The sequence below is a fragment of the Hypanus sabinus genome, chromosome 15 (genome assembly GCF_030144855.1).
Source record: "Hypanus sabinus isolate sHypSab1 chromosome 15, sHypSab1.hap1, whole genome shotgun sequence".
Lineage (NCBI taxonomy): Eukaryota > Metazoa > Chordata > Chondrichthyes > Myliobatiformes > Dasyatidae > Hypanus > Hypanus sabinus.
In genome coordinates this window covers 34,425,037-34,441,875 of record NC_082720.1, presented here as the reverse complement: position 1 = coordinate 34,441,875, position 16,839 = coordinate 34,425,037, and the positions used below count along the sequence as shown (strand labels likewise).

The 16,839-nt window shown below is 38.7% G+C and overlaps 1 protein-coding gene across 2 annotated transcripts in view; it reads right to left on the bottom strand.

The window, feature by feature from the left end:
* Positions 1–670: 670 nt before the first annotated feature.
* Positions 671–16,839, bottom strand: part of stk10 (serine/threonine kinase 10) — a 119,174-nt gene continuing 103,005 nt past the window's right edge. For both annotated transcript variants that reach the window (XM_059990195.1, XM_059990196.1), the window contains 6 exons: positions 13,475–13,604; positions 11,390–11,514; positions 9,893–10,081; positions 7,199–7,324; positions 4,322–4,435; positions 671–1,241 (listed from right to left, as the gene is read on the bottom strand). In XM_059990195.1, the coding sequence (XP_059846178.1) occupies positions 1,104–1,241; positions 4,322–4,435; positions 7,199–7,324; positions 9,893–10,081; positions 11,390–11,514; positions 13,475–13,604 (822 nt within the window). In that variant the 3' untranslated portion in view covers positions 671–1,103. The remainder of the gene's footprint in view (positions 1,242–4,321; positions 4,436–7,198; positions 7,325–9,892; positions 10,082–11,389; positions 11,515–13,474; positions 13,605–16,839) is intronic.

Sequence of the window (16,839 nt, the reverse complement as noted above, 5' to 3'; positions counted from 1 at the left end):
GGGGGGGGGGGAGATGGAAAGATGTGCTTGGTAGTGGGATCCTGTTGGAGGGGGCAGAAGTTACGGAGAATTATATGTTGGACCCAGAGGCTGGTGGGGTGGTAGGTGAGGACAAGGGGAACCCTATCCCAAGTGGGGTGCCAGCAGATGTGCGCGAAATGAGAGAGGTGTTTGAGAGCAGAGTTGATGGTGGAAGAAGGGAAGCCCCTTTCTTTAAAAAAGGAAGACATCCCCTCCATCCTGGAATGAAAAACCTCATGCTTAGAGCAGATGCAGCAGAGATGAAGGAATTGCAAGAAGATGGCATTTTAGCAAGAGACAGGGTGGGAAGAGAAATAGCCCATGTAGCTGTGAGAGTCTGTAGGCTTATAGTAGACATCAGTACATAAGCTGTCTCCAGAGATAGAGACAGAAAGATCAAGAAAGGGGAGGGAAGTGTCAGAAATGGACCAGGTAAATTTGAGGGCAGGGTGGATGTTGGACACAACGTTAATGAAGTCAACGAGCTCAGCATGCGTGCAGGAGGCAGTGCCAATGCAGTTGTCGATCTTATCTATCGATCCAATGCTTCAGTAACCTTACTGCTTTTGCCATAAAACTGAGGTGACATTTTATATTGTGAAAGTAGGTACTTTTCCAAACAGAACAGAATAAATCAAACAGCAACCAATGAAGCAGATCAACTTTTATTGGCTTTTTTTTAAACTTCTGGTTCATTTAAAAAAGAGTGATTTTTGCCTGAACCCAGTCTTTCAATTAGCTAAACAGGTATCAAGAATATTTAGTAAAAATTGTTTTGGTGTACAAACTAAAAAAAAATTAATCTTGCATTACATGTATAGAAAAGAAAGCTCTGAAAAACAAGAACATAGGCACAAAATTATCCTTCCTTAACTAACGAATATTTCTATACATCTAAAGAACAGATATTTAGAGCCAAGATCTGCAAATGAATACAGTAACATTCAGCAGTTCAAATTCAGTAGTAAATATAGCATTCTCAAGTCAGAAAACATTGATACACATTTAGAAAATATAAATTAACGACTTGTTCATACATCCGTACTCCTGAGTTCATGAAGAAATAATGGGCCCAAACCTCCTTAGGATGGCTCCGCAGAGAAGGGGAAAAACTTGGCAACCTTGTTTGGTGAACTTGGACTCTGACAATCTACTTCTTCACTAAGTTTAAAGAACATCTCTTGATCTTTTTTCTTCTGAGTCAATTCTTCCTCCAAAGCCTGCAAAAAGAAATTTGACAAAATATTCAAAAACCCACAAGTAAAAGAAAAAATGCCTGTCCACCAGTTTTCAGTGGTGTCAATACAGGTTAACAAAGGGATGAACACAATACACTTATTCTTGCTCAACTGGAGGACAGTGTCACTACACTACAGAAAGGATGAGAGAGCAGAGAGTGCAAGGGAATTGTATTAAGGTATTGCAAGAGAGAAGAAGAGAGATGTCTTGCCTGAACCTATCCACTTTGGAATAAAGGAAATTAATGGCAAAATTAATTGAGTTGTACTGGTCTTAATAGATAATGGATACAAATCCATTATTTATTAAGGGCTCCAAGTTCTATTTTTTTCTTTTTAAATGTGTCTCTTTTCCACACAAGTAAAACATAAATTACCAAGGTTATGGTATCATTTCTACTTTTTGAACATAACTATTCATTTTTCACTCTGAAGTAGCAGAATGGGAAAAAAGGCCTCCAGGATCCACGCAAACCACCCATGATTAAACAACATAACATAACTTCAGACTTATTATCACCAACACGTCATGAAATTTGTAGTTTTGTGGCAACAGTGCAGCGCAAGACAAGAATTACTCAAAGGAAAAATTTAAATCTGATGGCAGAGGAAAAGAATCTGGTCTTTAAAGGTTGAGTTTGGGTCTTCAGCTTCCTGCACCTCCTCCCTGATGGTTGTAAGACAAAGAGGGCATGTCTCAGTTGGTGAAGATCTTTAATGATGGATTTGCTAATATAATTAGCCTTATCTCAAACAATAACAAGGTGGCCTACAGGGCAGAAGTCATCCCTCTGACACAATGGTGTCAAGAAAACAACCCCTCCGTTAATGTCGCAAAAACAAAGAAGTTGCATGTGGACTACAGGAGGAATGGAGATGGGCTAACCCCTATTGACATCAAAGGATCTGGGGTTGAGAGGATAAACAGCTTTAAGTTCCTCGGTATCCACATCACTGAGGACCTCACGTAGTCTATACACACCAGCTGTGTGATGAAAAGGGCACAACAGTGCCTCTTTCACCACAGACAGTTCAGGAAGTTTGGTATGGGCTCCCAAATCCCAAGATTTTTCTACAGGGACACAATTGAGAGCATCCTGACTGGCTGCATCACTGCCTGGTATCGGAACTTATCTCCCTTAATCGCTGGACTCTGCAGACAGTGGTGCGGACAGGCCAGCGCATCTGTAGTTGTGAACTTCCCATGATTCAAGACATTTTACAAGGACAGATGTGTAAAAAGGGCCTGTAGGATCATTGGGGACCTCAGTCATCCCAACCACAAACTATTCCAGCTGCCAACATGTTTCACATCATTCCCCACAGCACGAAAGCCAGGACCAACATGCTCCAGGACAGCTTCTTCCACCAGGCCATCAGACTGATGAACTCACACTGACCTGAGTGATCTCTATGTTACATCAACTGTTCTATTTACTATAAATTTTTATAAATTACTATGATTGCACATTATACATTTAGATGGAGATTTAACGTAAAGGTTAACCCAAATCTTGCCTTCCTGGCCTCTCCCTAGCAGTTCTCCATGGTTGCACTCAAAACAAGGCTAGCCTTTAGTTTCAGGACCATGTCTCCTCCTTCACCATACCAAAAAAAATTGATCAGCCTCTCAAACTCTTCCCAATATAAATGTTGAGTTATCAAGACAGAGACACTAAACTATGAAAGAGGAGGTTTAAAAGTTAGAAGCCCTTTTCGAAATTCTGTGTTTGGCACATTTATGTCAACATGGATGCAAGACTCACTCAAAGTTCAAATGACTATTAATACTGACTATGATAAAGATAGAGAAGCAAAGACCGACTTTATATCATCTCTTGATATCCCGTTCAGGATGTCAATGGTTCTGAATTGCAGTCACTATTGTAATGGAAATGCAATAACTAATTTGTGTACACCAAATACCTAAAAAATATATACTATATTGAACACTGCCTAGAATTTGAACTGCACAGCACATGCTTTTGTTGTAATTTAAATTTACTGAAGAATAAATGCAATATAGAAAAAAAAATCAGGATTTATTGTAAGTTACATGATGTCTGTGATTTTCCTTTAGGCTCTCCAAACATCTTGCACGACAATGAGGTGCCCAGAAACGGACATTAGCACTATCCACCAGGAAACAAATTATACTGCTTTTCATCAGTGCAGAACAGGCCTTCAAGATACTATATGGAACCCCATTCTGTTTAAGGAGTAAAGGTTAGCTTTATTTGTCACATGTACATTGAAACAGAGTGCAATAGATTGTTTGTGTCAATGACCAACATGGTCGAATGATGAGCACAAGAGATTCTGCAGATGCTGCAAATCCAGAGTAACACATACAAAATGCTGGAGGAACTCAGCAGGTCCACCAGATCGATGGAAAGGAATAGACAGTGATGAAAGGTCTCCAGCATTTTTGTATGTGTTAAAGACCAACCATGTGCTAGGGGCTGTCCACAAATGTCATCATGCTTACAGCACCAACAAAACATGCCTACAACTTACTAACCCAAACCCACACATCTTTGGAATGTGGGAAGAAACTGGAGCCCCTGAAGGACACCCACACAGGGATGGGGAGAGCATACAAACTCATTACAGAATGGCAGTAACTGAACTCAGTCTTCTCATTGCTGGTGCTGTAAAATGCTAGCCACGACTTTAAAGGGGACTTGTCTGAATAATTTCCACTCCATGACTCTAGCCCTGGGAATCTGGTTTAGGAAGGTCTTTATTCATGAAAAATTCAGTAAAGATACATTGAAGCACTTCAAGGACCTTCCCAAAGGTACGAACTAAAATGTCAGCTGCACAACTGATGAACCAGTGCAGTAGACAATTCAACAGATCTGAAAGGGCTTGCTTAATACAGCTAATCAAATCCGTCCATTTGGTATCAGACGAGGAATTGATATTGACCAGAAACACGGGAAATAAACGAGGTATGTGGCTATATTCAAAGACTGTAACCAATCCTTCAGACTTCTATAGGAACCTGAAGCTATGAAAAGAAAACTTCGAGAGTACATATTAAATTTTTCACTACTTACTTTTTTTCTTGGTTTCAGCTTTTCCTGCCATTCCTTCAGGTGTAGGTTATGATTATCATCAAGTGCTTTTAACTTCTGGTTTTCATGTTCAATCAGAAGATGGCACTTATCACTCTAAAACATTAAAGGATCGGGGTAAATGACTGCAGCCTATCATCTCTTACTGCACAATTTGCTGACTAAGCTCCATGATCTGATCTACATTCCTCAAAGTAAATCATAAGCAGTTATAAAGTAAAAGCATCATTCTTTCCATTATTTTTATCGATGCATGAAGATTACAATAACAATGAAAGTAATTCCCTTTGACGCAATCACATGAATTTCACAGTACTTACTGGCCTTTTTGTCATTTTAATAAGGAATCAATTACAACATAATGATTGGGGAATTGCTGGCAAGATCTCACAAGTTTTGTTCAAATTATTCATAAGTAATAACAATTCTAATTTTCCTTCAAATATACCTTGTAAACAATTAATACTAAGCAACTAATATTAGAGTTGCTTTGAATCACACAACACAGAAGCTTTATTCAGAGCTATTTGAAAGGAATCCAAATCATTCTATTGTGTGATACATAATACACCATCTTCATTGTTGGGTATTTATGTCTGTTACAAGTCCTTTTCATCAAATATCATCTTCATACTTTTGAGTAGCTGAATACGATCGTAATTTTTTTTAAGGTAAAAAAAGAATATGTTGCATTTCTCATATAAAACTTGTAAGAGAAATATCTGAGGAAGAAATTGCCAAATCTCAGGAGGGAATGATAAAGATATGACAATATATTGCCCAAACTTGGCAACATGTAATGCTTCCCATCTAAACCACTAACTGTACAAAAATAATCTACTGAGCTTTTATGGTCACGATGCACAGTGCATAAATTTGCTGTGTAAAAAATGTCTGCTGAGAAATTAGATCACGCCATGCATCTATTTCAGCACAGTGTGACTGAAAGTATACTTCCAACAGTGAAATGCGATAACAATCATTTCCAGGTTGGTGGATTATCACTCCAGAATTTCAAAGCACATCAGCATCAAATCTGCAGTAAACACGAATAGAAACCAGGACTGACCTTTCAGCCCATTGTCCCAATTCTGCCATTAAGCAGGTTCATTATTAATCGCTTGCTTCATCACCATTCTCCTGTCCCTCCCTCCTAACCTTTGTGTCCAAAAATCTATTGTTTTCTCTTGCATATACTCGCCCACAGCCTCCTTCAGTAAAGGATTCCAAAATTTCAACATGCTTACCCCTGAAAGTATGATCCTTTGTTTTGAAACTGAAACCCCCATTTTAAATCTCAATCCCAGAGGGAGATCAGCCAGATCATCAGAGATATTTAAAATGCAGATAAATAAATATTCAAGGGAATAAGGGTTATGAGGCACTGGCAAGAGTTGAGACTAACATACTGTAGATCAACCATGATCATTTTAATAGTGGGGCAGGCTTGAAGGGACTAGTGACCTACTCCTGCTCTCAATTTTTGTATTTTCTGGGTGAGATCTCACCCAAGGCTCTATACATTTAACACAAAATCCATTTAGACTTAGAGTAAAAGGCAATTGTAGTAAAGACACATCAGTCACTATCCTAATTCCTTGTAAATTCAGGTTCATCAACACAAATGTTTTAAGCTTTGAGCATTTAAAAATTACTTCGCTTTTTTAAAAACATTTCCACCTGTGAGTGACTTCACATTTTTCAGTCGACTTTCATCTCCCATGTCCTCATCTTGGCATGACTATCATGACGATATCCCCTGTAATTATCTACATCATCTCAACTCACTATAACCCAGCTGGGTATCGTCAACAAACCAGGACTCTCATTCAGATCACCAATACAGCTGCTGATATCAAAACAAGACCCTGCCACGTGCCAGTAATTGTAGACCCAATTTGAAAATAACCATTCTGCTCTTAATTTGGTCCATTAATCAAGTCGCACCAGCATATTACCTCCAATCCCCTTTACAGAACACTACAGCACAGTACAGGTCCTTACGTCCAGGATGTTCTGCCAATCTTTTGAGCTGAGATGAATAACCCTTTCCTCGTGCATAACCCTCCACATTCCTATCACCCTTGGGCATATCTAAGAATTTCTTAAATGCCCCTAATGTATTTGCCTCTACCACTACTAACAGTGTTCCATGTGCTCATGACTGTCAAAAACTTACATCTCACGACCCCTCCTACTTTTCCTCCAATCAATTAAAATGACACCCTCTAATATTAGCCATTTCCACCCTGAGAAAAAGTCTGGGGCTATCTATGCCTCTTATCTTGTACATCACTACCAAGTTGCCTCTCCTTCACTCCAGGGGGAAAAGCCCCAGCTCTCTCAACCTATCCTCATAAGACCTGCACTATGAGACAACATCCTGGCAAATCGCCCCTGGAACCTCTAAAACTTCTACAACCCCCCTATAAAGACACAACCAGAAATGAACACGATATCCCAAGAGCTGCCTAACCAGTGTTACCTCACTACTCTTGAACTCACTCACCCTACTAATGAAGGCTAACACACCATACCCTATCAACTCACGTGACAACTATGAGAGATCTATGCACATTTGCAATGACTTTAAAAAGAATCCTGTGTGTCATCTGATAAGATTCACTTTTCTTCTTCCATGTCAATTCCATGAGTAAATTTTATTCCTTGTTTCAAATTTTGGGTAGCAAATTGCAAATTATGTAAGGTAGATTTCCATTATCCCAAGAACTGCACTGTACAGTAACGGACTGATATCCAACATGGTAAATCAGGATTTTGTCCTTCTCCCTTCACCCCCTCTCAGCTTCCAAGCAATGCACCTTCAAACACAGAAATGATAAATTCCAAACCAACTACCTGCAGCTGTTGGAGATCGTGGATGTTATTCTCACATGCTTGTTGCATTTCTTTCATTTGAGTCTCATGTTTTATTTGCTGATTTTGCTTTTCCATCTTTTGTCTCTTTTCTTCTTGAATTCCAAACTGCAAGTAAAAACAAAGACATACCATGAGCTAAGGAATGAGAAGGATTTAACAGCTCAAAGCAAAGCGATTTTGATCCACTAGGAGACATAATAACATGGTAGTATGGGAACAGGGACCATTGAATTTCATAAAGACTTCTTTCTTCTACCACGACCCACCCCACCCCACCTCATGCATGCACATGCACACACACTGTCTCTTTTTCTCTCTGTTTGGTTGTGTTGCTCCTGCAGTAGGCATTGCTCTTTGAAATTTTCAATTCAAAAGTTGGATTATATTGGCATATAGAGAATGCAAGTGTTTGAACAATTCTCCTTACAGTCCATGACAAGTACACCAATCAGATTGGAAAAACTGAGAAACATCCATTATTCTGTATAAATAACTATACAGAGAAAGAACTAGTATATTTAATATTGTTCAAATTAAATTATTCCTTTTAAAAACTACACATTCATGGTGTCATGCCTAACTCACTAACTCAGTGCGATTTATCTGTCGTTTATGAGTTCTCAGCCCACCTTAGAGACCTGACCACAATGCAGATTGTCATCTGCTTCAAAATAAAAACGAAATTGCAACTACTGCCGAGCTACCTACAGTTGTTAAACCAAGGAATTAGCTGATTATTCAGATAGTTGAAGAAGATGCTATGACAAGTATTTGAAATGACTTGTGTGAACTAAGCATGTCCTGAAATTGAACGTTGATGTACTGGCAGCAGAGTTAAAAATCATTTTAAGAACGTAACTTCACTGGCAATGTGAAAGAGCCATTCAGCTGAATGCCTGGAGTTTAGACTGTGCAGACTTGACTGATGGGTAAACTGTGGAATGAGAAGCTGGAAATATATTCCACCTGGACCAGATGAACTGTACCCTAGGGTTCTGAAAGAGGTAGCGTTAGAGACTGTGGTGGCATTAGAAATGTTACTTCAAAAATCATTGGACTCTGGCATGGTGCCAGAGGGCTGGAAAATTGCAAATGTTACTCCACTCTTTAAGAAAGCAGGAAGGGAGCAGAAAGGACCAGTTAGCCTGACCTCAGTGGTTGGGAAGATGTTAGAGTCAATTGTTAAGGATGAGGTGATGGAGTACTTGGTGACACAGAACGTGATAGTACAAAGTCAGCATGGCTTCCTTCAGGGAAAATCCTGCCTAACAAACCTGTTGGAATTCTTTGAGGAAATTACAGATAGGATAGATAATGAGGATGCTGTGAATGTCGTATATTTTGACTTTCAGAAGGCCTTTGACAAGGTGCCACACATGAGGCTGCTTACCAAGTTAAGAGCCCATGGTATTACAGGAAAGTTACTAACATGGTTAGAGCATTGGCTGATTGGTAGGAGGCAGTGAGTGGGAATAAAAGGATCTGTTTCTAGTTGGCTGCCAGTGACTAATGGTGTTCCGCAGGGGTCAATGTTGGGACCACTTCTTTTTATGCTGCATATAAATGATTTAGATGGTGGAATAGATGGCTTTGTTGTCAAGTTTACAGGTGATACAAAGATTGGTGGAGGGGGAGGTAGTGTTGAGGAAACAGGTAGGATGCAGAAGGACTTAGACAGATTAGGAGAATGGGCAAGGCGGCAGCAAATGAAATACAATGTTGGAAAATGCATGGTCATACACTTTAGCAGTAGAAATAAATGTGCGGACTATTTTCTAAACGGGGAAAAAGTCCAGGAATCTGAGATGCAGAGGGACTTGGGAATCCTTGTGCAGAACACTCTGAAGGTTAACTTGCAGGTTGAGTCGGTGGTGAGGAAAGCAATTGCCATGTCAGCATTCATTTCAAGAGGTCTAGAATACAGGAGCAAGGATGTGATGCTGAGGCTTTATAAGGCACTGGTGAGGCCTCAGTGAGTATTGTGAACAATTTTGGGCCCGTCATCTTAGAAAAGATGTGTTAGCTTTGGAGAGGGCCCAGAGAAGGTTCACAAGGATGATTCCAGGAATGAAAGGGTTATCATACGAGGAACGTTTGATGGCTCTGGGTCTGTACACACTGGAATTCAGAAAGATGAGGGGGGATCTCATCGAAACCTTTTGAGTGTTGAAAGGCCTAGACAGAGTAGATGTGGATAGGATGTTTCCCATGGTGGGATAGTCTAGGACAAGACGGCATAGCCTCAGGATAGAGGGGCGCCCTCTCAGAACAGAGATGCGAAGAAATTTCTTTAGCCAAAGGGTGGTGAATTTGTGGTCATAAGCAGCTGTGGAAGCCAGGTTGTTGGGTGCATTTAAGGCAGAGATTGATAGGTTGTTGACTGGATTTGGCATCAAAGGTTACAGGGAGAAAGCCGGGAACTGGGGTTGAGGAGGAGTTAGATCAGCCATGATGGAACGGTGGAGCGGACTCAATGGGCCAGATGGCCTAATTCTGCTCCTATGTCTTATAGTAAAGAATAAGTCCAAAAAAAAATCGAAACCGCTTTAGTAATTTGGAAAGAAATAAATCATTTACTTGTGTGCTATAGAAATGGTAGATTTTTGTTTGCTATTTTGTGTCTTTAGCAAGGTAATTTGTAGCAGCAAAGCAACCTCCAAACATGTCACTTACCTGTTTAATTTTCTCTCTGTCCTCTGTATGACTCCCTGTAGAGTTAATACGCAAACTCTTCTTGTACATCACCATTCTCGTCTTTCCCTCACTTCTTTGGATTTTGGGAAGTCTGTTCTTTTCCTGTTGCTGCCTGATCTTTAGTTGTTCAATCATCCGCTGATTATAACGCTGCATCTGCTCCAACTCCTGAGGGGTTTTAGCACACAAACCAAACAAAATGAGACACTATGGTGTGCATGTCAAAACAGACACACAGATATACTGCACATACGTAGATAGATACCGCATGCCTACTGGTTTCAGAGCAAAACTCCAGAACAGAAATGTGAACGTGCCTCCTGAAAAACAAAAAGAATCTTCCCCACAGTTTACACACTTCCAATGCTCATGTTGAATAAGATAGGAAAACGTTTGAGATGTCTGGAAAAACCGCTACTTTATGATTACACATCTTCAAATAAAATTATGCAGTCACAATTTCTACTATTGTGCTAAGTCTCTTCTGGAACTTTAACAAATTATACTATAAGCATCTCTCAAGATTTCATAATGACTGAAAATATTAAGATTTAAATGGATTTGCCTAAGCTTTCAGATATGTGGCATTGCATTTTTCAGTGCTGTAATCAGAAAAAAAATCATATTTATTAATTGGAGCAAGACTAACTATTTCAAGGTCTAGGCAGGCCATTCTGTTGACTTGGCATCATCAGGCGCAGATCACCATTGCGTATCTAGTGCCATTTGTACATGGGAAGACCAATTTTTCAAGAATTGCTAATTTCAGATACTATCAAAAAAAGCATCAATAGGCACCCAGACCAACCAGGTCATTCTAAAGCAGTTCCCAGCCCAGCATCAGCAGCCATATCCTTACAGGTCCCCTTTTCTCTAAAAGAAACCTCCACCCTCTGTTCCTCCACTAGAAAGCCACAGGTAGCCATCTTATCCTTAAGCAGCTTCTCAGTGTGGAGGACGTATTGCTTTCACTATAGTTCTCTGACCAGCAAGTCATACTGTACATCAGAACCACCCATTGCCAAGGTGGACGTGGTGCCCATTTGATTGTTTGGAAGGTAGTTCCATCCCCTTGATCTCTATACACTCCTGGATGTCAAAGTTGCATTCCTCTGTTTTCAACCTGTTCAAGTGCTCATGGTCCAGGGATTCATGTGAATGGGTGACAAAGCGGGGATGAACCTTAAATATTTTTGCACCACATCCTAAAAATTGCTTGTTATGATGGAATTCAGAGCAGAGTGTTTGCTTCTCAATCTGTTCAATGGCTCTCTCTAGTTCGTTAAAAAAATTCCTTCAGTACCAGTTCTTTACATGAAATATAGCTGATATTCAAAAAAGTCCTGAAAAACATCAAAATATTCTTGGCTCATTCATACTTAGCTGATTGAGATTAATACAGTCCAACCTTGTGGACAAGTTCATCTGATACTTACAAATGACTGACATAGTTTTCCAATACAGACTTTATTTTACCTTTTCATGTTTTTTCAGTAACTGATGCCTTTGCAGGGAGTATTGATCCTTTAACTGTTGTCTGAGGAACTGATGTTTCTCCTGCAGGTGGTGCTCTTCTAGCTCCCAAATAGCAGCCTCCCTGTCTGAATTGAGAAAACTGAAGTGTTACTACTATACCATCCAAAATGAACATAGGTCTAGAATAAAGATTGTGCAACACCTATTTCTGCTAGTCAATGACTTGCCTTAATTTCCTCTTTTCATGAAAGATTTTATTCTGTTCCATGAGCACTGTGGCCTCCAGCAATTTGCAGCAACAAGTGTTTAAAAAAAACACTTTCCTTGGTACATCAAACTAGATTTATTGCTCATTCCAACATTGCTTCCTGACCTTGAAGGTTCACTTCTTCCAGCATTAATGGACACAACTGACATTGTGCGTGTCTTAAAGACAAAACAATGTTCTGGCCTAAATGACATCGGTATCTAATTTACATTTTACTTAAGTCTACATTTTGTGGGGCAAGAGTCTTTCATATTGCTCAAAATGTAACTGTTAAACTACAGCTTGGATATCAGCATGCTTTCAAAAGTGAAAGCCTAACAACCTTCAAGACAAAAATGGGATTAATAGAGGATCATTGTGAATGGCTGGACTGGACTGACTGCAGTGCCTGTTTCCATGCTCTATGACTTTCAGCAGTTTAATTTTCACAGTATCGTAAAACCCAGATAATCCAATATCCTTGGGACTTTGAGGCCAGACAAACAAATTTTCCACACTACTGGATATTATTCTATTAACACCAAAACACTCTTTTATGTCACTCAACAATACAATTAATCTTCAGTGAACTCAAGTAGAGCAGGAAATATAAAATCACTCTGGATCCCAGCTCCAAACACATTCCTCATTCCTTTGTTTCACACCCCAACTCTGGGTCCAGCAACAAACCTGGCCCATGGGTCCCCAATGCCAATTGTAGTCTGGAATCCTAGCTCACATTCTGGACTACTGTGCATGCCAGATCATTGGATTTCTCAACATTTAATGTTGCAACATAATCTAGCAGTTTTAATGTCAATTATTCTGATACCTTCTAATCAATTTCACACTCCATGAACCCATAACCTGGTCAGTTTTTTGCCAGAACAACAAATGTTGATTTTAACACTCAGGAACAATGTAGACAAAATCCAAATTCTGACATCAATTGCAAAGTCTCAGTTGCCCTTGTTTTCACTCCGTTTGACTCAATCACTGTGAGGGTTTTACTCACTAGAACAGCTAGAATTAACTTTGCACACAAATATTTAAATCATTCTACAGTTGGGCAGCAGAGAGCATCCTCGAAGCTGTATTACTTCTTAGTGTACTGTCGTGGACAGGAAGACTCTACAATGGGTAGTCAAAGTTGCCCAGCAAGTCATCGGCATAGCCTACACAACAATAAGGACATATACATGGAAGAAGTGCCAATAACATCATGACGGATCCCACCTACTCTGCTCATTGAATGCCTCTCCAACTCCCATCACAGAGGAAGCTACGAAGCATCCACACCATGCCTACCAGACTCAAAAACAGTTACTTTCCCCAAGCAGTAATGTTGACGAACACATCCACCCACCAAGTCCACCACTACTTAATTACTTCCTGTCAGTAATCTTGCATTGCTTAATGGATATAATATCCATTTAAAGAAGCTATCATATGCAGTTATATTTATTGTTTTATTATTATTGTGCTGTTTATCATGTTATTTTTGTGCTGTAACTGATCCAGAGTAGCAATTATTTTGTTCTGCTTTACACTTGTGTACTGGAAATGACATTAAGCAATCTTGAATCTTACAGGATTTCGAATTGAATGGTTTGGAATTGATTCTAAATCATTCTACAAAGACCTTTTTGAACTTCTAGTCCAGCTTATAATGAGAACAATTCCAGTTTTTCCTTAGTGCACCCATATTTTGCAAACCTGATGCCAGTCATTCCCCAGTTACATTGCACATGTTCATCCCCATAACATCCTTTGGAAAGTGGATAATATTTTTGATATCATGAAACTGAATAATACCAGACTCCAAAAGAACCTCTTACCTCTCATAAGCTGTTGCTTCTTTGCAAGACAGTCCCTTTCTTGATCAGAAATTTCCTTCTTATTCTGTGCAATTATTTTTTTCAGTGCCAGATCTAGCTCCTGGTGCTGTTTTGATTGAAAATCCTGCTCCTAGATGGTTGCACAAAACGAGTGTTTGGATTAAATAAATTTCAGGTTACTACATTAATATGCCACCTACGACTTCATTAGGCTACCTTACTCTTACAATACTGTTCATTACACCAATTGAAACCCTCTATATTATTTCTGCTTTATCAACAGAACAAGTTTACTATTGTCATTTGGCTTTTGTCAATCTTTACAATGATAGATATGCAGTGACAGAAGAAAATGATAGGTGCTTTTTAAGGATATAAAAACAATTATAAGTAATTCTGAGTAACTTTCCCAAGTTGGGTTTTTAAAACCAGAGCAATCCCTGAACGCAATCTAAATCTTATAAGTACGGTTCACCCACACAGGCAGATGAACAGGTTGGAAGAATTTAGCTGGGGTAAAAATACTATCACTTAGGCAGTCTTGCAAGATTAACTAACTTCCATTGTTTTTTGGGCTGAGTTGATTAAATAGGCCAGCATAAGAAGCACAGCTCCTCCTCAGCTGAGGCAAAAGGTTTGTGAGCTGGTGTATTCATTCCACTGCTTCTGTAGGGTCAATGTGTGTTTCTGATACATGGACCCAGAAACTCAATGGGCTGATAATTCCACTATATTTTCAATGGCTAGAACATATTCTGAGAACTGGGGAGCAGTTGCTTAATCACTACAATTATGACCCTACCAATGACTTCTCTTCCCCCACCCCGCACCAAGGGAAACTGCAAGATATTGTCTTGCAGTCAGACTTTCTTCCTTTCTTGAAGATGGCCATGCCATCTCTTAGTTGCCTTGCTATATTCTCCCGTTGCCTAATGTGGACGATGAGATTCAGTAGTCATGATGGAAGATGACCTTCCCTGTCAAGTTTTACAAGTACATGATGCCATCTTCTCCCAAAACCATTTTTGTTGGTAATTCCTCTTAACTTCATGTCAGTCAAGGTTGGTGCAAAGGCTAGTTCAAAAAGATCTCATTTAGCATGTTATTCTACATATGACTTAAATGTACTATATTTGTAAATATATTCACATTGACAAACAACAAACACTGCTATACATAAAAGGTGCAAACAGTGCTATTTCTTCTTAATGAAGAAAGATAATGTAAAGATAATTGATCAGAGCTTGAATTGGACTTAATGGAAATCAAGCCAAAGTTATGCACTAAACTTGTCCCCAAACATCTTGTACAGTTTAATTACTAATGATAGAATATTAGAAACTAACATTAAAAACAGGAATTCAGGAATAATACTTCCTTCTTAAATTCTGTATTCTAAAAGGCTGAAGAGTGACTTAAATTGAAAGCTATTTCCAAAAACAATTGATCAAAACTATTAACATCCCTTAGCAACAGCTGAAATCATAATATATTGTTTAAAATAGTTAACATAATAAAAATGAACTTTGATCTTGATCAATAATTAGTATTTTAAAAGGAAATAATAGGAAACCAAATTGCAATTTTTCAGATAAGTTTCAAATGAATCATATGTTATTAACAATTTATAACTAGTTCTAAATGGATTTAAACAATTTGTAATTGAATTTCTAAATGGATTTTTAAAAATAAAGATAGCTGCTACAATCATTTACTACTTTGTATGGAAACAGACCAACTGCCTAGTGGACTTATTAAAATTAAGTTTCTGATGACACAGTAAATAATTTTTTTTATATAAAAATCACCAAATTACAACTAAGAGAGATGCAGGATCAGGTGTTGAGAAGGGAAGAGAATGGTGTTGAGAAGGAATAATAAATCAGCCATAACGGAATGGCAGAGCAGACTCAGTTGGCCAAATGGCCTAACTTGCTCTCATGTCTTATGATTCTTTCAATAAGAAAATGTCAATGATTTAAAAGTGGTACTGTCCTTAAAATAGATAACACAGACTGGAGACTAGACTGGAGAACTAAAGCAAATGAACAAGACTGGACCATGATGCAATAAAATTGTCAGGGCTGAATGCGCACGAGTGCCACGTTGGTGTAAGTGCAGGAACTGCACAGGAGCGTTGACTTGACATGGTGGCAGTGAGGGGTTGAAGTTACAGAAGTGACTGGCCAAGTAGTTCACCTGATGTAACTTGAAATCAACACTAATTATTCGCAAACACTGATTAGGAAAGCTGTGATGGAGATCAGTTAGTTGCAAATTTCCTCTGAAAAACAGTAAAACTTTACATATACATTGATAGTTGCTCAACATCCAGACAGCATTACAGGAGGGTGGTTTTTCATCTTAGCAGTACCTCTCCATTATTGAATGTTAGCTGATCTTTGCAAACAATTTTGGTCTTATTATAAACACTAACAATTCCCTTCAATTCAAACACTTCCATCAAATTGAGACATTCAGTTATGTGAATTTTCCAGAATCTAAATGAGAACATAATGGAAAATAAAAATGGAGACCAGCTTGAGCTTTATTTGCCATTGAAGTACTAAACTGAACAAACAATCTTGGTCTCTTAATTTCTGAAAAGGAAACTGATTAAAAATCCAACACCAGTTCAGTTGTTTCATCAGATTAATCGAAAACGATGATTCGTCGAATGCGACTTGTGATGAAGTCCTATTTAGCACACAAGATAAAACTGGCTGTGCCCATCAGAGTGTCTGATAATCACAAAAGCCTGGAACATCTTCACATAATTGATAAGCATACACATACTTGTAATTTTGTTAATAATAAAAATTGGTAAAAATTTGACAAAAAATTAAATAAAACCCCAAAACATTTGCAAGAGCCATAAAAGCGAGTAGAAAAGGTGTGGAAAAATGTAAGGAAGAGGAAGTGGGCTTTGAGATCACAGCCCATTTGGATTCTGACACTAGCTTTCGGACATGTAACAATGCAACAGAAATCTCATTCAAAAATGCCAGTGCAGATGAAAAGTGCTGTAGAACCTTTATGGACCACTATTTTGGTTGACTTTTATTTTCTTTTATGTTCTTGGGCTGTTTTAAAATTTTAATGGATGTAAAGCGATTAATGTAAAATATTCTTTCTTCTAAGTATGGATTGATTGGTTTCCTGCACTTGGAATGAGGACATTTAGCATTCAGGCTAGAAATTCATTCACAAAATTCCAGAAAATAAATGCGGTGCTACCGAGGAAGAAGAAACAGAATAACTCAGAGTAAAGCAATTTTGCACACCATTTTAGCTGCTGTTGCAGCCATTACGAAACACACCATTGCATTTTATATTGGAATTTTTATTTGTTCTGGAGTACAAGA